General features: G+C 39.3%; 1 protein-coding gene across 1 annotated transcript in view; it reads right to left on the reverse strand.

Annotated features, from left to right (window-relative positions):
- Positions 1-9,737: 9,737 nt before the first annotated feature.
- The window catches only part of pgap3 (post-GPI attachment to proteins phospholipase 3), a 67,832-nt gene continuing 52,628 nt past the window's right edge, over positions 9,738-24,941 (reverse strand). The window contains exons 7-8 of the mRNA XM_051674545.1: positions 19,399-19,603; positions 9,738-15,227 (exon numbers count right to left, since the gene is read on the reverse strand). Coding sequence (XP_051530505.1) covers positions 15,164-15,227; positions 19,399-19,603 — 269 coding nt within the window. The 3' untranslated portion in view covers positions 9,738-15,163. The remainder of the gene's footprint in view (positions 15,228-19,398; positions 19,604-24,941) is intronic.

Consider the following 24,941-nt stretch of genomic DNA (forward strand, 5'->3'; position numbering starts at 1 on the left):
CATTTTATGAATAAATTCAAAATGGCCGACATACAAAATGCCCGACATAGAAATTTTTCATATCGTTGGACTTGCTATACCCCACTGAATCTAATGAGAATTTGATGATTTTATGACAAACTGTTTAGAAGTTATAAGCAAAAATGTTCTTTTTTCATATCTCGTGACCACTAGGTGGCACCATTCTGAAACTGAGCAGACCCCCTCGAGTCATGGTGCCTATGACAAATAATAAGTTTGGTATGAATACGCTAAAGCGTTACAGAGATATACCCTCACGTCCATTTTGGCGTGCTCTTCGTCGAATTCATTGTAGTGCCATTCGAAAACATTATGGTTTATCAAAATTCTGAGAATAACGTTTTGTCGTAAGTGACTCTAGATGATGCAGGCCAATTTTCATGCAAATCGAACATTTTAAAAATTCAAAATGGCTGAAAGAATTTCAGGACTCAAGGACTCAAGATGGCGCCGAGTATGGCTGCTGCGTTGCGAGCTCCGACACAACATAGCAATGTTTTGTTTGTTTTGTTCACAATTCTTATGTTTTTTGTCTTGGATGTTGTCTGCCTTATTGTCTATGACAGACAAACACTTTTGGACATTGGTTCAGCGATCTCACACCGAAAACCGGACTTCACATTCCTCAATGCCGACCCGCTGTTTACAAACACGCAAGCAGAGCCCTTTGTCTGGGCAGCACGGCCGCGGAAACGCAGGAGGAAAAGGGGAAACAGAGCCGGCGTTCTCATCAGAGTAAGACGCCGCGCAAATCGACCCCCGCTACCCACTATTCTACTGGCAAATGTTCAGTCTCTGGATAACAAGCTCTGCGAGCTGAAAGCGCGGATCTCTTTCCAACGAGAGACGAGGGACTGCTGCATTATCTGCCAGAAACTTGGATGTCTGCGGAGATTCCAGACTCAGCCATTGAACCCGCGGGGTTCTCCGTGCACCGAGCGGACAGAGCGAAAGACCTCTTAGGTAAAACTAGAGGAGGCGGTGTATGTTTTATGATCAACAAATCCTGGTGTGATCAGAGGAACGTCTTTCTGTCTTTCTGTTCTCCTGATCTGGAATTTCTTATGCTTCTGTGTCGACCATTCTGGCTACCGAGGGAATTCACAGCGGTCATTATCACTGCTGTATACATTCCCCCACAAGCCGACACAGACCAGGCACTCAAGGAGCTGTATGGGATTATAAGTGAGCAGGAAACCGCGCACCCTGAGGCCACGTTCATTGTGACCGGGGACTTTAATAAAGCCAGTTTAAAATCAGTCGCACCAAAATATCGCCAGCACATTAGTTTCAACACACGAGGGGACCGGGTTTTGGACCATTGCTACTCTCCGTTCCGGGATGGCTACAAATCCCTCCCCCACCCACCATTTGGCAAATCGGACCACTCTTCCATTCTGCTTCTGCCCGCTTACAGGCAGAAATTGAAACAGGAAGCACCCACCCTCAGAACGATCCAGTGCTGGTCGGACCAATCAGACTCTATGCTACAAGACTGTTTTGATCACACGGACTGGGAGATGTTCCGGTCCGCCTCTGATGACGACATCGAGCTTTACACTGATAGCGTAATGTGTTTCATCAGAACGTGCGTGGAGGAAGTGATTCCGACCAGAACTGTACGAATCTATTCGAATCAGAAGCCATGGATCAATAGCGATGTTTGCGTGGCACTTAATGTGCGGACCTCCGCTTTTAATTCCGGGAAGGCGGAGGAGCATAAACAAGCCAGTTATGCCCTCTGAAAAACTATCAAAACAGCAAAACGCCAGTACAGGAGCAAGATTGAAGGACAGTTTAACACCACCAACTCTAGAAGCATGTGGCAGGGAATTAACATCATCACGGACTTTAAAGGGAATAAAAACTCTGCCATGAACACCGCTGCCTCTCTACCGGATGAGCTAAATACTTTTTATGCTCGTTTCGAGGGAAATAACACCACCCTCGCGGAGAGAGCTCTCACGGCTGAAGCTACAGAGGTTAGTTCACTCTCCGTCTCTGTAGCGGATGTAACCCGATCCTTCCGACGGGTGAATATCCGCAAAGCCGCTGGCCCAGACGGCATTCTGGGCCGCATCATCAGAGCATGCACGAACCAGCTGGCTGGTGTTTTTACGGACATTTTCAACCTTTCCCTCTCTTTGTCTGTAGTCCCCACATGCTTTAAAACATCCACCATTGTGCCTGTACCAAAACAATCAAAAATAACTTGTTTAAATGACTGGCGTCCTGTTGCTCTGACCCCCATCATCAGCAAATGTTTTGAGAGACTAATCAGAGATTACATCTGCTCTGTATTGCCACTCAATCTTGACCCGCTGCAGTTTGCTTACCGCAACAACCGCTCCACTGATGATGCCATTGCATCTACAATACACACTGCTCTCTCCCACCTGGAAAAAAAGAACACTTATGTGAGAATGCTGTTTGTAGACTACAGCTCAGCATTCAACACCATAGTGCCCTCCAAGCTAGATGAGAAACTCTGGGCTCTGGGTTTAAACAGCTCGCTGTGCAGCTGGATCCTGGACTTCCTGTCAAGCAGACGCCAGGTGGTTAGAATAGGCAGCAACATCTCCTCATCACTAAACCTCAACACTGGAGCCCCGCAGGGCTGTGTTCTCAGCCCACTACTGTATTCCTTGTACACACATGACTGTGTGGCAACACATAGCTCCAATGCCATCATTAAATTTGCTGATGACACGACGGTGGTAGGTCTGATCACTGACAATGATGAAACAGCCTACAGAGAGGAGGTGCACACTCTGACACACTGGTGTCAGGAGCACAACCTCTCCCTCAACGTCAGTAAGACAAAGGAGCTTGTGGTGGACTTCAGAAGAAAAGACAAAGAACACAGTCCCATCACCATCAATGGAGCACCAGTGGAGAGAGTCAGCAGCTTCAAGTTCCTGGGTGTCCACATCACTGAGGAACTCACATGGTCCGTCCACACTGAAGTCGTTGTGAAGAAGGCTCATCAGCGCCTCTTCTTCCTGAGACGGCTGAGGAAGTTTGGAATGAACCGCCACATCCTCACACGGTTCTACACCTGCACTGTGGAGAGCATCCTGACTGGCTGTATCTCCGCCTGGTACGGCAATAGCACCGCCCACAACCCACTGCAAAGGGTGGTGCGAACTGCCAGACACATCATCGGAGGTGAGCTTCCCTCCCTCCAGGAAATATATACAAGGCGGTGTGTGAAAAAAGCTCGGAGGATCATCAGAGACTCCAGCCACCCGAGCCATGGGCTGTTCTCACTGCTGACTCCATGATAGCTTCTTCCCCCAAGCAATCAGACTTCTGAACTCTTGATCTCCCACGATCAAAATACATCAGCACTGCACTTTATTACCCTTACTCTTATATCTCACACCGGTCTGTCATAAATTATATTATTATTATTATATTATGTTCTCTCTTAACAACTGACTATCAACCGACAGCCTGAATGTCAATACAGTACAATACTGTACATTCTAAATATATATATATATATATATATATATATATATATATATATATATATATATACACTTTTTTTATATATTTTAATTTTTAATTTTTATTGAATAATGTGTATCTATACACAGTAAAAAAAAAATAATAATAATAATAATAATAAAAACAGCGTATTGTATACTGTACAGTGTATGTTATTATTTGTATATTGTTGAGTGTAATTATGTGTATAACAGATGTTTAAATTGTGTTGTGTTAATTTGATTGTAGAGCCGAGGAGGGCGGGCCGGGCTGGAATGAGACACACCCGGTCCCCAATCAGCCTGATGGGGCGTGCGAGGGATAAAGGCGGCCGAGGACGACAGTTCGAGAGAGAGAGAACTACAGACAGCTGTACTGTGTGTTTTTGGTTGTGTGTTTTGTTTAAATTGTTTATTAAATTATTATTTAAGTTTTCAAGCAAGTTCTCGCCGCCTCCTTTCCACTAAACCCCCTTACACTGGTGCCGAAACCCGGGAAGGAGGAGGGATTCCCGTCGCAGGGTCCTCGACACTGCCGTCCACCCAGGGGAGCGCCGCTGCCGTCTGACGGGGGACGGAGTAGCCCGACCACCCGGACGCGGGGAACGGCCACCGTCCACGAGGCGAGTGGGGACGGGACTCCCCGACCACCTGGAGCGAGGGAGCCACTGCCGGGGGTGGAGGAGTGCCCTGCCGTCCCCCGGGAACACGGAGGGGTCGAGAGGAGACCGCCGTCCGCGGGGGGAGGAGGGAAGCGACTCCCCAACCGCCTGGAGTGGTAGGGCCGCTGCCAGGGGCGGAGGAGAGTCCCCACGGGACGCCGGGAACGCGGAGGGGCGTTCTGTCCGCTGGGGGTCGGAGGTCTGACTCCGGTCCGCCCGGGGAGGAGCGGCTGCAGTCCGCCTGAGAGGGTGGAGTAGTGATCGGGGACCACGCGACAGTGCATCAGAGAACCGGTGAGTTTCTTTTTTCTCTCTCTCCTCTCTCTCTCTGTCGCTCCGTGTTGGCCTTTCCCTCGCCATTTTGTGTTGTTGTTTTTTTCCCTCCTGTCTCCTCCCAGGTCGAGGAAAGCGGGAAGGACCCGAAGGCGGGAAGGATAAGGCACGCCCCCCCCCCCCCCCCCGGAGAGGAAGGGTGGGGGGGATGTACGTCATGCCGGGGGGCTCCCCGGCCTGAGGCAACGCCGGGAGGAGTGTAGAGCCGAGGAGGGCGGGGCCGGGCTGGAATGAGACACACCTGGTCCCCAGTCAGGCTGATTGGGGACCGGGTGTGTCTCATTCCAGCCCGGCCCCACCCTCCTCGGCTCTACACTGATGTTATTGTAAATTGGTATATGTCTCATCACTGTCACGACTGCTATGTTGATCGGAACTGCACCCAAGAATTTCACACACCATTGCACTTGTGTATATGGCTGTGTGACAATAAAGTGATTTGATCTTTTTGATTTTGATCTTTCTAGGACTCATGGTTCAAAAGTTATTAACATGAACGTGAGAGCAAATTTGGGCAGTTGGTGGCGCTAGAGGGTTTGAGGTAGAGATGCCAAATTTGCTGTGGTAACACATCAGACTGTCCTCTACCTGTGTGCCAAATGTTATAACTTTCTCGCAAGCGGTTCTATAGGCAGCCATAGACTCAAGAGCGGAATAATAATAAATATAGCTGCAAGCAGCGATACTGGGGTCAAGCCATTTATCGGCACCATGAGCAGCAAAAGAAGCTTTGTGACGTGTTTTTGGTTAGAGTCCGATGAACAGTGTATGAGGAGTTAGAAAAACGAAACTTTCAATCATAAAAAAACCCATTTATTTTAAAAATAACTAAAAATAGCTAGTTCTTAGAATTTTTGTCCGGTATGTGGCGCTGTTCTAAAACTGCTCAGGTAGCATCTGGGCATGATGGTTATAAAACTCGTTAGCGCCATCCATTGGCCGATTTCTTTCAAATTTCTCACAGACCTCTAGGGCCAGGAGTCGAACAGGTCCACTGAGTTTCGTGCCGATCGGCCTCTGATAACCTTGTCTAATAGGTGCTCAAACTTCATTGGCCAATGGCGGCCATGTTTTTTGAGATACGCCAATGTCCTCATAGACAGTCATGGCACCTTGGACAAAGACACTGCATGCCGATTTTCAACTCAATAAGACTAATGATTGCGTACTACGGTTTGCTCTGCTCGATCAGTTTTATGGCGGAATAATAATAATAATTATAATAAAAATCTTAACAATTACAATAGGGTTTCAGCCCTTCGGGCTTGAACCCCTAATAATAATAATAATAATAAGAAAAGGACCGAAAACAATAGGGGTCTTTCGCCCCTTTGGGGCTTGACCCCTAACAATAATAATAATAAAAATCTTAACAATTACAATAGGGTTTCAGCGCTAAGTGCTTGAACCCCTAATAATAATAATAATAAGAAAAGTAATAAGAAAATCAGAACAAATACAATAGGGTTCCTGCACCTTCGGTGCTTGGACCCCTAATAATAAGAAAATCGGAACAAATACAATAGGGTTCCTGCACCTTCGGTGCTTGGACCCCTAATAAACAGAAAATCAGTACGAATACAATAGGGTTCCTGCACCTTCGGTGCTTGGACACCTAATAACGGAACAATAAAATGTGACTGGTTATGGACATACTTTATATCAACGGCACAATCTTTCGGGACTCTGAAAATACAACGTGGTTGTGAGTAGTGTCTGTTCACTTTCTTTCTATGGACTTATAATTTACTTAATGGATACTTATTATCTCTATTATGTAAAGTGATTATTATTATTATATTATATTTTAGAGATGAGTATGCAATTTAATTATAGTCTACTTGATGTCTGTATTGTTAATAGTTTCTGTTTTTCTTTTTTCTTTTTATATACATACAGTACATACACACAGTGCATTCATCAAGTATTCAGACCCCTTCATTTTTTTGACTGAAATTAAAACTGAAATTTTATGACATAAGTATTCAGACCCTTTGCTATGACATTTGAAATTTTGCTCAGGTGCATCCAATTTCTCTGGATCATCTTTGAGATGTTTCTACACTTTGATTGGAGTCCACCTGTGGCAAATTCAATTGATTGGACATGATTTGGAAAGGCACACACCTGTCTATATAAGGTTTCACAGCTGAAAATGCATATCAGAGCAAAAACCAAGCCATGAGGTCAAAGGAAGTGCCTGTAGAGCTCAGAGACAGGATTGTGTCGATGCAAAGATTTATGAAATTTTGCATGTGACCTCAGAATGTTCCATGTTTTAAGTTTTGTTAAGTTTAAATTTTTCACTCACAAGATACAGGCTAATTAGTAATTACATGCAACATCTAAAAACTTATTCGCTTATATCTTCCAAATGATATAATTCAAAATTCTTTTGATGACTTTTTGTCAGGAGGGTCTGTAGATGGTGTATACTAAATTTTGTGTGAATCGAGGAAACGACTTTGAAAAAGTAGGTTTTAAAAAAAGGGGGTTGAAAAGGTTCATGCGGAAATCGAAATCCACGTGTCTATATGATTGGGGGTAATGAAGGATTTGGAGAAGTTAAGAAAAATTATTCTAGCCGATATGGTTCCAGAGTTATTATCAAAAACACAAATTAGGTTATTATAGTGCCACCTTGTGGCCGATTCTCACAAAAGTTTATATACAGCTTTGTGTAGAGACCCTTCTTAAGTTTCATGCCCATCGGCCTTTCCCAGTTTGAGTTTTTAGGCGCTGAAATTTGATTGGCTGTTGGAGGCCATTTTGTTTTGATTTTTCAAATCGATATGTTAAGTGTATGTTAGCATTTGAACCAAAGAAGATGCATATTTAATTTGAACTTTGTCGATCAAACGACTGTGAAGTTATTACAGATTTTTAGTTGTAGTGCCCCCTATGGGTACAACTGTACTGAAATTTGCATGCATCCTCAGCATGGTCTGCTGTGTACCGGGTTTCGTTAGGTTTGGACTTTGATTAATGAATCAAAGTGCGTTCAACTGAAGGAATTTTATCGCTAATATCTTCGGAATGATTTGACGTATCAAATTTCTTTGGATAACTTTTTGTCAGGAGGGTCTGTAGATGATGTATACCAATTTTCATGCAAATTAGGCAAACAAGCTGGGAGTTTGAAAAAGTTGTTTTTTTCAAAAAATTTAAAATGGCAGAAAATATTTATAGACAAATGAAATCAGAGATAAACATTTTGTAGGGCTTGACTCAAGTAATCAGGGGAAAAATTATTTGGATTCTAGCCCATACGGTTGAGGAGATATAACCAAAAACGTAAAATTACATTTATAGCGCCACATAGGGTCGACAGGTGTGTATGTGCGCCTGAGTAGAAGTCCATGTTTGGGACCATCCTGCCAAGTTTGGAGTGTCTACGATTTACGGTCTCTGACGCCCATACTCTTTTAGGACAGAAAAATAAAGAAGAAAATCAGAACATACACAATAGGGTTCCAGCACCTTCAGTGCTTGGCCCCCTAAAAAAATTGTCTTCCATGTCTTGTGTGACAGATCTCCGAATGAAGAGAGCAAGACATCAAGCACTAAATACCCTCTGCCAAAATAAAGTTGTTATGATCTGGCAAGTAAGATGCCGGCTTTAATATACTGTTATGAGAAAGATATTAGACCTATTTGTTGATTGTCGCAGAAATAGACACCATTCCAAAATAGAATGCTGCGTGTCGTGGCTGATTAGGACAAAAGCTCTGATTAACATGAAAAAGATACCTTTTATAGCGTGTCGTTACATCACTTCTGGTTAGGACACCGTGTTAAACATACATACTGTACAATCCCCCTTCAGCAGATTTAGACATGAGGAGCTGGGTAGGAGGAGGCATTCAATGAGAAACTCTCAAAGCACGCTGCAGTGAAACCAGCTACCTGCAAATGACTGTGCAATTTAAAGGCTACACAAAGAGTGAGTATGCAAATTGATTAGCTAACAGATTACATGCCAAAGGTCATCTCATCTTGCATAATGGATTATGCTAGCCAATTGTTTTATCAGATTACATTTCAAAGAAAATATTAGGTTGGGTCATGGGCGGCTGCAGGATTTCATGTAGACACAGAAATCTGCCTAATACAATCTTATTTCTATGGGGTTCCGGGGGCATGCTCTCCCTGGAGAATTTCTTTGCAAAAACAACACCAAAGCATTCAATTCTGGTGACTTTGAGAGAAGCATTTTTTTTATTTTCTCAAGTATGAGTAGCATTCACGTAACCATTTGCTAAAGCATTTTTTCCAGTAACCGTTCAGAAAAAACACGCTCTGGCACAAAAAATCAAAACGCATCACAATGAATAGAGCAGAATGCAGGTGTCTCGAGATGCGTTTTTACCAGTTGAAGTTCTTTTTAACTTGACATGGCATCTAAAAATGCATTGCTCCCATGAGAGATGCTAAAAACACAGTGAAACATGACACAGTTATCAAAAGAAATCCATTTAGCAAACCTTTACACGGAAAACGATAGAAAAACAACACAAGCGGACACAAAAACACGTTTCGGTTTGAACAGCCCCTTGTTCACATGAAACAGCACTAGCTGAAGTTTCTCAAAGTTACCTCTCGAAAAGACAACCTTTTGTTTCAGTTGATTGTAGGTACATTTCCACTGTATCCAGCACTGTTTGATCTCTGTGTTCATAAATAGCCCAATACTTTATTACTGTGTGAGATGAATTACTGAACTACTGAAATACGAAAAGATTCGGACCGTTTTGCAAGCCCGTTCACTGAAAAGAACAGACACAAAATAATTTTTCATTTGCAAATTTGGCATCGCTAGTTCTTTTAAACAGCCAAAAGAAAGACTGGAGACATGACATTATTGCTGAAATATTGAGAGAGTGACTGTTTCTCAGGAGCGCTCATGGTACACAGTGCGTACAGCAGTACAGCTGCAGGCGCCACTGGGTTGGGCCACAAAGTGTGCGAGCCCATTGGCTAAAAGATTACGTGTTTAAAGGACCTAATATTTTAATGAAAATGTGTCCTTAAATTTTTTTTATAATATATTAACCATTTTATAAAAGAAATATGGCACTCAAGGCAGTGCTGTATTGTAAATATTGTCACTGTTATATTCGCTGTGCATTGTGCCTACCAACACCCTTAAACTGAGATTATATTCATAATATAGCCCTGTAGTGCTTAATTACAGGTACTGTGATAAAGAAAAAACATAAGGGCCAACAAGTAAAATAATTAATAGAGAACAATTTTATTAATTTCCTTAAAGTTTCTTTATACACAACTGAAGCTGTGTACAACTGGTGAAGAAAGGTGCATTACAATACCAAGAATAAGAAATAAAGCCAGAGAGAGGGAAAGACAGAATAAGCAGAGAAAGTGAAAGTAAGGAAGAAATACTGGGCAAGTCCATATTATGGAGCCTTTGGATGGATGCAGTCAAACTGGCCAAAGGAAAGGAGGGAGAGCTTGATGGGTCCTTTGGGACAGTAACAATTAGAATACCCAGAAGTCCTGTCTGATGTTTGGCCAAATGTTACATTATATACAGGCAATAGTATCAATAAAAAATAGTAGTAGTAATAATAATAATACTAAGGAATTCTTTTCAGAATACTACAAATTACCAGAAGATCTCACTCACATTTCCTTTAGTTTCTTTCCATATCATGAGAAAAGGTCAAATTTACATTTAGCATGCAGGTTATTTTACAGCACCAAAATGAAAATGTTTAGTCAATGGATTTTAGACAGAAAACATATGATGACTATTCTGCTTTAGAAACGTTAAAAACAAAATGTGAAGGTTTCAAGGGAAAGTGAAAAGAATTATATAAATGTCAGTATTACATGTGTCAATAACAATTATAATGCTTTAAAGACCCTGTGAAATCAAATTGGGAGCTTTGTGTCCCATAATTAACCATGGTGTTCTACCACTGTTGTAGAGTTGTAGAATCTACATCATTACTTTCTATACATGATACTCTCAAAAGACAAATTAAATGTTTTGTGGAGTCTGATCATTATAGATCCCCTTAGAGGACAAGAAGGGAATTTATTTTCTGAAATAGTTTTGTATTCTCTTACAGAAATGTTTTACATTTCCTCACAGTAATTTGTTTCCTTATGAGAGTTTGCGTTCCCTCGCAATAATTTGCATTCCCTCACAATAAGTTTTGCGTTCCCTAGCAATAGTTTGCATTTCCGCACAGTACGTTTTTTTCCCCCCTCACAATTGTTCGTTTCCTCACAATAGTTTGCGTTCCCTAGTTTGCATTATATAACAATAGCAAAAACTTCTGCGTTTCCTCACAACAGTTTGCATTCCCTCTCAAAATGTTCTGCATTCCATTTCAATAATTTGTGTTCCCACACAAAATGTTTTGCATTCCCTCACAAAATTTTTGTATTTCCTCACTATAATTTGCATTCCTTCACAAAGTTTCGCATTCCCTCACAATAGTTTGTACTCCCCCATAAAATGTTGCGCTCCCTGGTAATATATTGCGTTCCCTCAAAAAAAGTTATGTTTCTTCACAACAGCTTGCATTCCCTCATAAGTTTTGCATTCCCTTGCAGTAGCTTTATCCAGCCCTTTCAAAAATTTACCTTGATTGTACTACTGTAACCATAGTTCAACTATGGTATTTGTAGTAAAACCATGGTAACCATAAAATAAACTATGGCTTTACTACAGTAACCATATTTTAACCATGAAATTCAGTGTCCAAAACATGTTCTTCAGTAAAACTATCCAAAAATCATGTAAAACAATGTACATTTACTTGAGGAGCTACACTGCACAAAATTTTAAGATTTGTTTTCAGAGAGAATTTTTCACTTAAGTACAAAAGTAAAAAAAACAAGTGAAAATAAAAAAATAAATCAGCCAGTGCAGTAAAATAAAACACTTATATTTAAGATACATTCTATCACACATCACACACTAAAACAAGTATAAAGAGCTTTTGTAATTTTATGTTATGTTCTTATTTGAATGAATTTAGATATCTCACTGGAAAATAAGACAAAACACTCATTAAGAATGCAGTGTATTTTTTTCTGAATTTAACTTCATAACTTATGAAGAATTTTACCTGTAATTCAGTGAAGTTCATTTAAAGGTATTTTTAAAAGATGCTTTCATCCCCATATCTTTATTGTTAGTAAGCACATGTTTAATACAACTAACTCAAGCTGAATAGATGGTTTAGAGATGTTTATAAATCATTGCAATAATCGCCCAAATAGCCAATGAAACATTCTAAAATCGTTAGATTAGTCGATAATCGTTATTTGCAGCCCTAGTGGACACTTTCCTGCATGGATACATGTCCAAAGATCAGTAATTCCACAAACTCTGGAAAGTGTGCGTCAGCTCCTGCTGCTGTCTCATTGGCAGGGACAGTAGTAAATAGATGTATTTCCTAAATATTGTGCAGTTCATTTGTTCAAATGACACAGGGTTTGTATGAAGCACTAGGCTTCCCTTCATTACAAGATGGATACTTTGAAAAGTGATATACACAATACTGACGGCCTGAGAGTATTGATAAATTGTAACCAATAATATTTCTATTAAGCTTAATGAAAAAGTTATGTTCACACATTAAATATCATGTTCGATATGTTATCTAAAAGGCCTTCATTATGCCATGTATGATGAAACATGAATTTGACAGGTGCTTGATATTAAATTAAAGGTGTTTAAAAAAGTCCTTGAATCTGGTGTTCATAAAAGAGTGGGAACCCTGTTTAAAAACATACTTGTACCACACATTTACTATGGTTTTACTATAGTACAACTGTAGAAACCATGTTTTTTTTTTTTTCTTTTGCAGAATGATTACGAAATTGTATTACCATAATTTTGGTTTTCCAGTATTATTATTATGTTTTTACTTCAAATGTCATGGTTAACATATAGCTACTGTAGTAAAACCATTTAAAATCTTCGTAAGGGATGAATAAAACTATTGTGAGGGAACCCAACATAAATGAGATGGAATGCAAAAATATTTCAGAAAATAAATTGGCAGCCCAACACTGCTCTGGCTACCCTTTCTGTCCCCTCCCCCAAATTCTCCCTCTCTACCACTTTTAGCATTTCTAAATGGCTATATTTAACCTCCAGGCTGGTCATGCTTACACTCTTGTTCTGCAACACACACACAGACATACATAAAGTGCACAAGTAGCAATATGGAACAAAGACATATCAGGCAGTCAAACGGCATGGTTTTGGCTCAAGTGGTAATAACTCTAGAATCTGTGAAGGTGCGTTTTCACTTTAAAGTGATTAAAAAAAAAAAGGCAGAGAAATATTCTGGCACTAGAAAGTGGGAGTTTGTGTGGATGTGAATGGTAAGAGAGATAGAAGTTGCTATGTTTCATATTAATTTGAATTCACGTCCCTGACATACTCACGTAAATACAAACAATGAACTTAAATGAGTAATAAGAAGGTTAAAAATGCAAGGCATAGAATGTAACAACTGTAGCATACAGAGAAGGCTCACCAGCATTAGAATCACTGCTAAGGATATAAGCTGTATTAGGGTATCAGGTTAATATAGTTAAGTGTATGGAGCAGGCATGGAAAAGTGTGTAAACGTATTGCACTGATGCACAACAAGCTCAAATTGCGCACACACAAACACACACACACACACACTCTCTCTCTCTCTTCTTAAGTCCTTCTTTATCCTTTTTCCATTACCTTCAATGCAAAATTATTCTGATCTTTTCATAGCAAAGGCATTCTTGGTGAAAAAACTCCCCAACAATCAAATAATCTGAAAATCTCAATTACATTTTCACCAAAATAAACAATTGATCTCATGAAAATGATGTGACTGTGGTGACATTTTTGCAGAATTATATTATGTGGTTCGTGCGGTTAGACATATTACGGCAGTTCCGAGGTGAAATGTCCACTGCTGGGTGCTAAAAGCAAGTAATATTTTCTCCCAAACAGATGAAAAACCTAACTACCTCCCTACCCTAAACCTAAACCTAACAGATAGTGTCAGAAAAAGCAAATGTAAGTGGAAAAAACTGGGTTAAGTTGAATGCTCTATTGGAGTTTAAACCAACGAAACTCTCCCCAAAATCTAACAAAAAGTGTCATAAAAAGCAAATGTAAGATGAAAATCGCAATTGCTGAAGCTTACTTTCTCTTCAGACTTGTACCCTGGACCTTTGCATTGCAATTGCAACACTCTATCAGTTGAGCTACTGCCCAATTTTAATTTTAGCGCACTCAAACAAGCTTGTAAATGTAGTAGGTTATGTAATGCAAATGCTAACATTTATTTAGATTTCATAAGATAGCACTGTGTAAGGAACAGGGCAAAACGAAGATGTTTTTTAATTTATAATCTGCCATTTTACTCATGATTTGTGTGAGGCTATAAAAGTCATTGCTGTTGTAGCATCTCTAGTGTTCATTTCACCAGAAAACCACCGTGATACAAACAAGGCACATAAAAATGATTTTGCTAAGTGTAGTAACATGATTCTAGACATGGTTGAAAATAAAGCACAAAGTGATATATGCATTAAGTCTCAGGAAATGAAACACATGCAAATTAAAGCAGCAGCAGAAAAAGAAACTATGCTACATCATCCCAGTCAAAAGGAAAAGTTAATGCTGTCTTATATCTTGTCACTCTTCCGGTCATAAATAAGGATCAAGCTAGCTTTGTATATTCAGAGGGCAACAACTTGCTCTAAAGTGAATGTATAGTATCGCCCACCACAAAGTGATTAGCAATAAATTCTGTAAAATTTCTCCTTTTGAGTTCCACAGAAGAAAGAAAGTCATATGGGTTTGGAACAGCATGAGTGTGAGTAAATGATGACAATTTTCATGTTTGCCTGAACAATGATTACATTTTTGTATTTAACTATAGAAATAGATGCAGTTTAAAGCATCTCATAAAAATGGGTCAGCTTGATATGCACTATGCTATAACAACAAAACATCCAATTTCACAAAGGTCTACTGGGGAAATCTCAAACTCATCAACACTGCTCTCTGCTGGTAGCTGCTGGTATTGCAACCTGGTGAGGTACCTGTCACTAGTCTCAGAAACGGAGCTGACAGCTTACTCATAACCCCTCCTGAGTACTGAATCAGCACCCTTATGGTGAAAGTTTAAAAGCTAACACTCCAACTACCTCTATCTTTCAAATATATACACACTTCAGGGCATTTCAATCTTTCACTTCACTTCTATATAAGGATATGAATGGAGATACTGATTACTTCTATGCAGATTTTAATCAGCACACATGGTGTTTTCATTGGACCAATTTTAGAGAGAACTATGTTGATAAAGTCCTGAAGAAAGGCTCATGTATTCTAATTAACTGATTCTATCGAAGGCAATGCTCAGTGAATGCAAACATTAATCAAGTTTCAACTACAGTATGGTGGCATTTCCTTAGAATTGGACCAAATGACAACCCTTTGTGTACAATAAAAAATAAAGTAAAAAGAATAGGTAAACACAACAAAATTGCAAACTTCAGGCCCAGGACACATGCGGAAAGCCACTGTGGTTGAGTTCTGGCTCAGTTCAGCTCTCTCGTGCCCTTAAGGGAAGAATATCAGAGGAGGGGTTGGGGTTCTGAGACTGGTTCCTCCTAGTCAAGTTTCACTCCAGGCTTCTCTGTATTGAGGAGGTGAAGGCTGTCATCTATGAGAAAACTATATAAAAAAAAAATAAAATAAATGTAGGGCAACATGGTTTACAAGCATTCCCCTTCCAGTTAAAATATAAACAAATACAGTAGGGTTCTAAAAATAATCATATTAAATATGTTGAATGTATACATTTAAAGAGATAGTTTGCCCAAAAATGAAAATTATTTGATCATTTACTCACCCTCATGCCATCCCAGATGTGTATGATTTCTTTTTTTCAGCAGAACACAAACAAAGATTTTTAGAAGAATATCTTAGCTCTGTAGGCACATACAATGCAAGTGAATGGTGATCAGACATTTGTAGCTCCAAAAATCACATAAAGGAAACATAAAAGTAATCCATGAGACTCCAGTGGTTAAATTCATATCTTTAGAAACAAGAAGGTGTGGTTGAGAAACAGAACAATATTTAAGTCCTTTTTACTCTAAATCTCCACTTTAACTTTCACTTTCAGATGTGAAAGTGAAACTAAACAGGAACCACGTGTGACTTTCAGATGTAAAAGTGAAAGTGAAAGTGGAGATTGAGTAATCTGTTTTCTGTTTCTGACCCACACTTATTATATCGCTTCTGAAGATATGGATTTAACCACTGGAGTCCTATGGATTACTTCCATATTTCCTTTATGTGATTTTTAGTGCTACAAAGGTCTGATCACCATTCACTTAAATTGTATGGACCTACAGAGCTGAGATATTCTTCTAAAAATCTTTGTTTGTGTTCTACTGAAGAAAGAAAGTCATACACATCTGGGATGTTATGAGGGCAAGTAAATGATTAGAGAATTTTAAGAAGTGTTTTAGCTTTAATTCCCTGCCTGGTTGAACTTGCCAGAAAAAAGTTCAGAACACTTCAAATTTCTAAAATAAAAAGGATCTACCAATGGCTAGTCTGTGTACTAAGGTTGCAACATTGTGGTGGAAAGGTTCTCTGAATTAGGAAGTTAAGGAAATGTTAGTGGAACAATCTTGTACAACCTAAAACAAAAATTCTGTTTTCATAAAAAAAATAAAATAAATAATAATAATAAAAAAAAAACTTTCCTGTAAAACCAAAAATGTTCCACAAAACTCTGTTCTGGAATCCAAACGTAACATTCCCAGAACATTCTGGGAACTAAAATTGTTAGTTGGGAGGCAGCGAATTATAGAAAAAAAATAAAATAAAAAATTGGTGAGCACTAAGCACTGGCCAAAAGAGCTGCAAAATTACATGATGTGTGAATGCTGCTTTTGGATTCGTTCAACTCAATGCCAAAGCAACAGGTTGACAGCAGCGTCTACCTGCTCTTAAAGTCACAGTTTTAAGTAACAAGCTATATTTTTTTCCTTTGCACTGCATTTAAGCAAGACCTAAGCAAGAGCAAAACCTCTTTAAAATACAACGATTAGCTCCCAAAAGCCAGAAAAGGTCTAATTAAGTATTTTCTAAAAAAGTTATAGTTTCTGTACCTCTGCCTTAAAAATAAAGTACTCTAAAGAACAAACAGCAGTGGTGGAAAAATATTAAGGCTGTTTCACACACCTTGAGTCTATGGCATCGAGTGTAGGAGCAGCGTAAACACATGTTGAGCTTACACAATGACAACATTTCTACTGTGCGGAACTGTGACTCTATATAGAAAAAAAAGTGATTACTGGGTTACTAGAGCCTTAAATTATAAAAAGAAAAAAAATGGGAATGGACCATTGAGAACTATTACAAAATCATTAAGTCTAATTTACAACAATTCCATGCTGCTTATGCATGCAGTGTGAATACTGTAACCTGTGAATATGGGCACTGAAATGAAAATGCATTACTCACTTGCTGCAAATGCACGATGTGTGAAACAGGCCTTACAGGGTGGACAACATTTTTGGGGAAGCTACTTTAAACTGAAGCTTGTCAGGCTACAAGCTACTCATAATTAAAGTAGTTCAACAACAATTAAGTTACCATTTCAAAAAAGTAGTTTAAAGGTGCACTCGGTAACTTTTTGCTTGTGTCATCTTGGACTTACAAGACACCTAGTGGTATGGATGCAGCATCATTCAAAAATCAATAGTTTTTAGTTACAGATGCCATTGTAGAAATTCACTATTCACAATCAGCCATGATTAATTTAATCCAAGGGTGAAAGTGTCCAATAACAAGACAGTTACTGAGATAAAGTGAGTAGTATTCAACTGATCATGTGATTCTAAAATGGCAACCCCCATGACGGGACCCTCTCCATGTAGAATAAAACATCTTTTATGAGGTTACTGATATGACTGGAGTCCTCATTTCATGCGAGTTGTCATGTTTTTATACATATGTTTCAAAATTACAATTCATTTCTTTAGGAGTAAAACTTTTTTAACGGGGAAAAAATTACTTTGTGCACCTTTAAATTACAAGCTCCTGACAAAGCTAACTGCACTGAATGTATTAAAGAGGGCAAGGTGACCTGTATAAACATTTAATTATCAGATGATTTGGTATAATTTTACACTCATATCAGTGTAAATTTATCTGGTACAAAAACAATAAGGGTCTAATATACACTGATCAGCCACAACATTAAAACCACCTGCCTAATATTGTGTGGGTCCCCCTCGTGCCACCAAAACCGCACCATTCTTCTCACCACAATTGTACAGAGCGGTTATCTGAGTTACCGTAGACTTTGTCAGTTCGAACCAGTCTGGCCATTCTCTGTTGACCACTCTCATCAACAAGGCATTTCCGTCCACAGTACTGCCGCTCACTGGATGTTTTTTGTTTTTGGCACCATTCGGAGTAAATTCTAGAGACTGTTGTACGTGAAAATCCCAGGAGATCAGCAGTTACAGATACTCAAACCAGCCCATCTGGCACCAACAATCATAACAGGGTCAAAATCACTGAGATCACATTTTTTCCCCATTCTGATGGTTGATGTGAACATTAACTGAAGCTCCTGGACCCATATCTGCATGATTTTATGCACTGCACGATTTTATGCACTGCAGCCACATGATTGGCTGATTAGATAATCGCATGGATTATTGTTGGTGCCAGATGGGCTGGTTTGAGTATTTCTGTAACTGTTGATCTCCTGGGATTTTCACACAAAACAGTCTCTAGAATTTACTCTGAATGGTGCCAAAAACAAAAAACATCCAGTGAGCGGCAGTTCTATGGACGGAAATGCCTTGTTGATGAGAGAGGTCAACAGAGAATGGCCAGACTGGTTAGAACTGACAAAGTCTACAGTAACTCAGATAACCTCTCTGTACAATTGTGGTGAGAAGAATGGCGCTGTTTTGGTGGCACGAGGGGGACCTACACAATATTAGGCAGGTGGTTTTAATGTTGTGGCTGATCAATGTTGCTGACAGCATAACCCTAAAAAGTTTTTTGTATCAGGGGATTCTAACATTTGAGAGTCTGGGGCACGAAGCAATAAGTGAGTCTGTCAAATTTTTGTGAAAGATACTGAAAAAGGGTCCCTTGCAAATACTGAGGTCATGTGACTTTGTACTGTATATAAACTCTGGCGTTAACTCGCAATCTTTATCTAAAAGTAACATGGCAGCATTTTTCTTAAAGGCAGCTCACCTAGAGGCAAATGTACCTATTTATTCAATGTTATTTTCATATCATCTAAAAGCAGTAAAATTTAATAATAAAAGCAATATCTTGAAGGAAAAGGTAAAACCAGAAAATACATAAATTTATATAACAGTATCAATTTATACTGTATGTCAAAAGCAATAATGAACAGAAGCATCTAACAAAATATTTTGTTACAAAAAAAGATGCAGGGAGTTCTGTGCACAACCTTGTTGTATCAATTGGTTCTATTTTTTTATAATTCATGTGAGAGAAAAAAAAACATTGTAAACGAAGCGATTAACTAAAATCAATCGTAATTCCCACTGCCACATAAGAGAAAAAGGACAGTTTTGGAAAGTGTTTGTGTATGATCATAGCCTCAACTCACTCAAAGCTGTGGGCACAATAAAACATGATCAAATGTAAATAAATAAAAAACAGTGTAGCGTTTTGTCAGGCTACACTGCTACTGGTTAGAAAAGTAGCTTGTTACTGGAAAAGCTACTAAATTTTCAAAATAGCTGAGCTACTGTCACACTACTGAAAAATGTTGTTAAGTTGGTAGTGTCCCTACTTTAAGCAAGTTACTCGCCAATACAAGCAGGTGTACCTGTAAAAGAGGAAGTGGACGGGTACAGTGCTGAGGTGCCAGACGGCATGAGCATCCAGAACCCAGAAGAGTGGAGGGAAATCCAACAGCTCCAGCAGAGCAAGACCATGAAGCAAGAGCACCACAATACCACACTTCCACCAGTACGGCAAGATCCTCCGGTTCTGCCAGCACCAGCACAGCCACCACAACAGGTTTATCATACCTGAAGACACAACAAGAGCAGAGGGACAAACTGAGAAGATGATGTGTGAGAAAAAACACTAAGAACGCTGTATAAAACAGTCAAAAGTTTAGACATACTTGAATGAATTTTTGTTTCTCGTTATTTTTCCAAGTCATTTTTATTAGTGCTTTTCACAATACACATAGTTTCAAAGCAGCCTTACAGAAAATTATGCTGTAATGTCTTAAAGACATTTTGTCTTAAAAAAGTTTTGATCTAAATGTATGTTTAAGCTTATGCCTTGGTTGAGAGAATGCCCAGAGCTGTAATCAAGACAAAGGGTAGCTACTTTGAAGGAGCACAAATATAAGAGAGTGCTGATTTGTTTGATGTTTTTGGTCACTAAATAATTACATTTGTGTTATTTTTTTTTGTTTTGATGATTTTAATATTGTATATAATTCCACATTTTAGCACCCTCTTTTCTTCATTTCTTCAACCGTATTTGTATGGTGCTTAGTAGATAGTTTGCTTATCAAACAAAGTATTGTTGATACAACGTGTCTTTGTAATTAACTTGTGTCTAGTGAAATTAAAATGTGTTTAAAAAGGTTTAGATGGCGATGGCAATGACAGGTTCAGAAACAGTCATTTCACACTTATACCAGGTCTAATATTTACATAACACTGAGTGTGTTTACATGTTTTACTTGAGTGTTTACACAATAAAATGTGGATAACAATAAAAACCATCTAATTGTGAAAACATTTTTTGTCAGGCAGGCAAGCAAGAGACCCAAGAGCAGAGGAACAGTTCACAGAATTTATTAATAACAGGAACTCAAAAACACAGCAGGGCTGGCAAACAGTAAGGGACCCGGCACTGACTGCAGTGGGAAGGCGATGAGTGTGTTTGTAGGCGTGTGTGCATTGTGGCAGTGTGAAAGCAGATCCGTGAGGAATCCTCAGCGAAGAGTGTGTTCGTAGGCATGTATGCTTCGTGGCAGTGTAGATCTGAGACGAATCCTCTGGTTAAGAGCATGTGGGCACAAAGGCAAGCACAACAACAGGCTGGAAGGTAACCGAACTCCAGACACACGGGCAGAGACTGGCAACACAGAAACACGAGACAGGAGAACTGCCAACTGAGGCAGAGAGAGCAGGTGATTTACTAGAACAAACAACAACAATCTAGCAAAGAACATGAAACAACGAAGGGTTTAAGTAGGCAGACAATCAACGGAGAACAGGTGCTGTCATCACACAAATTAGTGGCATGATCAGTGTTCCCATGGAAACGCTGATCACGCATGCCAGCAGCACCTGACACACGAGGGAGAGACAACCAAAACAAACAGAACAAACCGGCGAACTCACCGGGACCGTGACAGTACCCCGTCCCCCCTCGCTGTGGGTAATTTGGGGAGGGGAATGAAATGAGCCGCCTTTGAGAACTGCTCCACAACTATCAAAACGACTGTGTTGCCATGGTACGGGGGGAAGACCAGTAACAAAATTCATGGCTATGTGAAACCACGGTCTTGAAGGGACTGACAGCGGTTGGCAGACCCTGGCCGGGGGTCGACAGGAGGATTTAAGTCAAGTAATTTTTATTTGTATAGCGCTTTTCATAACACACATCATTTCAAAGCAGCTTCACAGAAAATCATGCATTAACAAAAAATGAAACTGTAATATCCGTAAAGTCTTAGAGTGATCATTGTGCAGTTTGATTAAATATGATTGTAAATTGTGTATAAAAATTAAATAATTAAATAATTATTGTATTTAGAAACCCTGTGAGCAAGCTGAAGGTGACTGTGTCAAGGAACACAAAACCCCATAAGATGTTAGTTAATGGAGAAAAATAACCTTGGGAGAAACCAGGCTCACTGTGGGGGACAATTCCCCTCTGGCTAACCAGCATGAATATAATGCCAATATTAGTTACTTATGTGCAGTGCAGGTCATGGTTTAAAATTAGTAATCTAAGTAAGTGTTAAGGAGGCGGTTGCACTAGCTGTGCGTAAGTTAAAACTTAGCCTTGTTGTGGCGTAAATGGGCACTAAGTCACAATTTACGCACTACTAAATATTTGAGTGTTGCACCATTAAACTTAGTTGGACGTAACCCTACGTATAAACTAAATATTTACGGCAGACTCCGACCAGGAGTAACGGATGGAATAAAAAAGCAGACTCACTTAATGACATCAATGAGCTCATGTTTTGACTGACAGGCATCAATCCTTCCGACATATGATGGTGTTGGCATTTACACTCATTTACATTTACAAGAGAGAAAAAAAAAAGTACTTTTAAACAGCTCTTCAGCATGAAACCGATCTAACAGTGCCGTTTTCAGGATGCATCGCCCGGTGTCAAGTTTCAACATACACGAAATATATAAGATATTAAAATAAATAAATGTCTATTTTTCCAGCCTGTTGTATTAGTATTTATTTATCACCTCTTATTTATTTTAGATACAGTTCCTATTTATTGTTATTTTTACAGGGCAAATATGCTATTTATTAAATCTACTTTTATTACGTATCGTATTTTAATGGAGATATAATTTATTACAGCTGACAGTTACCTGAACAAACAAGGTTTGAACATCAACCGTAACAAGATCAAATTGAAGCTGATGGCTTTTTAACACTCCTGTGTACAAATCTGAAGGCTGCTTATTGGATAAATACGGGTAATCATCATATTATGCGACTACGCATTACTTTACGGAGAGCTTACGACCTACTAGTTAAGTCTTGCCTTAAGAACAGGTGGTGCAACCAAATTAAGCACTGACTTAGTTACAAACTAACTAGTAGTTACTAAGCCCTTAGTGTGAACTTTACATCCCAACTTACGTAAGAACTTACGCACAGCTGGTGCAACCCTACCCTGGTCCAGTGTTTTAAAAAAGATTTTTTATGAACAGTAAGATTAATGACTAATGTCTTTGAAGTCCATCCTGGATTAACTGCAGAAGTTCACATAAATGCACTGTCCTTTGTTAGTTGGCTGATGAAGGCTTTTGTTGGCAATTAAATGATAGTCTATGTATTCCATTTCAAGAGTGTAGTCCATCAACAGACAAAGGTGATGCAGGCAGAGATCAGCGAGGTGCATCGCAGTTCAACCAGCAGGTCATTTTGGTGAGGTTCGGTGGGGTCCATCCTAAGTCCAAGGTTCAGACAGAGGCATATGAAGTATCCAATGTCTTACAGTTGGAGTTGACATCAGTTCATCCTCTGAAGTCCATCGTAAAATACTGAAGTGATGTCTGGCTTGCATCGGCTGCATTTAGTCATCATCACTCAGAGACACACAGTAGTGGAGTCCGACACCAAGCAGGAACAGAGCTGGATCTGGCCGGCTCTGGTAACCTTGGGATATGGTTGAGACATGGAAACAAATTTAATAATATTAGAATAAATGTCATTCAATTTTATGCAGAGTTATAGATCATGATAGATGTTTCTGGTTCCGGCAAACCTAACTAAAGCAGCCTAATTGTGAGTTGATGGATAAATTATGTGTATGCCTGGCTAAATAGATGAGTCTTTAGTCTAGACTTAAACTGAGTGAGTGTGTCTGCATCCTGAACAGTGTTAGGGAGACTATTCCATAGTTTAGGAGCCAAATAGGAAAAGGATCTACCTCCTTTTGTGGATTTTGATATTCTAGGAACTATTAACAAGCCAGAATTCTGTGATCGTAATGAACGTGATGGAATATAGCATGTCAGAAGGTCACTTAAGTACTGTGGAGTTGGACCATTCAAAGCTTTGTATGTAGTTAACAGAATTTTAAAATTAATACGAAATTTAACAGGTAGCCAATGTAACGATGATAAAATGGGGCTAATATGATCATATTTCTTGGTTCTAGTCAGTACTCTGGCAGCTGCATTTTGAACCAATTGAAGTTTATTTATTGAACTTGCTGGACATCCTCCCAGTAATGCATTACAATAATCTAGTCTTGAGGTCATGAATGCATTAATTAGTTTTGCAGCATCAGCAACAGAGCATGTTACTTAATTTTTCTGAGGTGGGAGAATGCTGTTCTACAAACACTGGGAATTTGATTTTCAAAGGACAGATTGGGATCAAATATAACACCCAAGTTCTTCATGGTAGAAGACAACGTAATAGTACATCCATCGAGAGTCAAATGATATTTTAGCTGCTTATTTTTAGAGGTTTTTGGTCCAATATTTAGTACTTCTGTTTTGTTGGAATTGAGTAGAAGGACATTTCTGGCCATCCAATCTTTGATACACTCTGCTAATTCTGAGAATTGTGAATTTTTGTTGGGTTTAGAAGAAATATAAAGTTGGATATCATCGACATAACAGTGGAAACTTATTCCATGATTCTGGATAATATTTCCCAGGGGAAGCATGTATAAGGAGAAAAGCAGAGGCCCTAAAACTGATCCCTGTGGCACTCCATGCTTTTGTTTGATTTAACAATTCCTTGTTTACACACAAAGTGGTAGCGGTCTGATAAATAGGACCTAAATCATGCTATTGCAAGTCCACTAATATCAACATAATTCTCCAGCCTATTCAAGAGAATGTTGTGATCTATCGTGTCGAAGGCAGCACTAAGATCTAAAAGCACTACAAGAGAAATGCAGCCATGATCAGATCATAAGAGCAAGCCATTTGTAACTCTGATAAGTGCAGTCTCTGTACTGTGATGGGGCTTAAATCCTGACTGAAATTCTTCATATATACCATTTCTCTGTAGAAATGAACATAGTTGGGAGGACACTACCTTATCTAGTATTTTCAACATAAATGGGAGATTTGAAATCGGTCTGTAATTAGCCAATTCTCCAGGACCATGCTGTGGCTACTTAATAAGCGGTTTGATAACTGCCATTATAAAGTTTCTTGGGACATGTCCTAAGGATAGCGAGGAGTTAATAATATTAAGAAGAGGTTCTGGGATTACAGGGAATACTTCTTAAGAGCTTTGTTGGTATTGGATCTAACATACATGTTGTGGCTTTTGATTTTTTGATTAGATCTGTTAGCTCTTCATGACCTATGACAGCGAAGGATTGAAGTTGCTTGTGAAGAAAATTATGAGACACTTTTCTGAGGTGCTGTGAGAGTTGATGGTGGTTATTTTCTATGAGTTTGCAAAAATATGTTGACCTGGCAGCTTTTAGTGCCTGTCTGTAGCTACAGACACTATCCTTCCATGTACCGCAAAATACCTCTAATTTTGTATTCGTCCACTTGCGCTCAATTTTCTGAGCTGCTCTCTTGAGAGTAGAGCCCGACTGATATGGGATTTTTGAGACCGATACCGATTTTAGAGAGGGAAAATTCACCGATTACCGATATGGTGGCCGAT

The sequence above is a fragment of the Myxocyprinus asiaticus genome, chromosome 36 (assembly GCF_019703515.2).
Source record: "Myxocyprinus asiaticus isolate MX2 ecotype Aquarium Trade chromosome 36, UBuf_Myxa_2, whole genome shotgun sequence".
Classification (NCBI taxonomy): Eukaryota; Metazoa; Chordata; class Actinopteri; order Cypriniformes; family Catostomidae; genus Myxocyprinus; species Myxocyprinus asiaticus.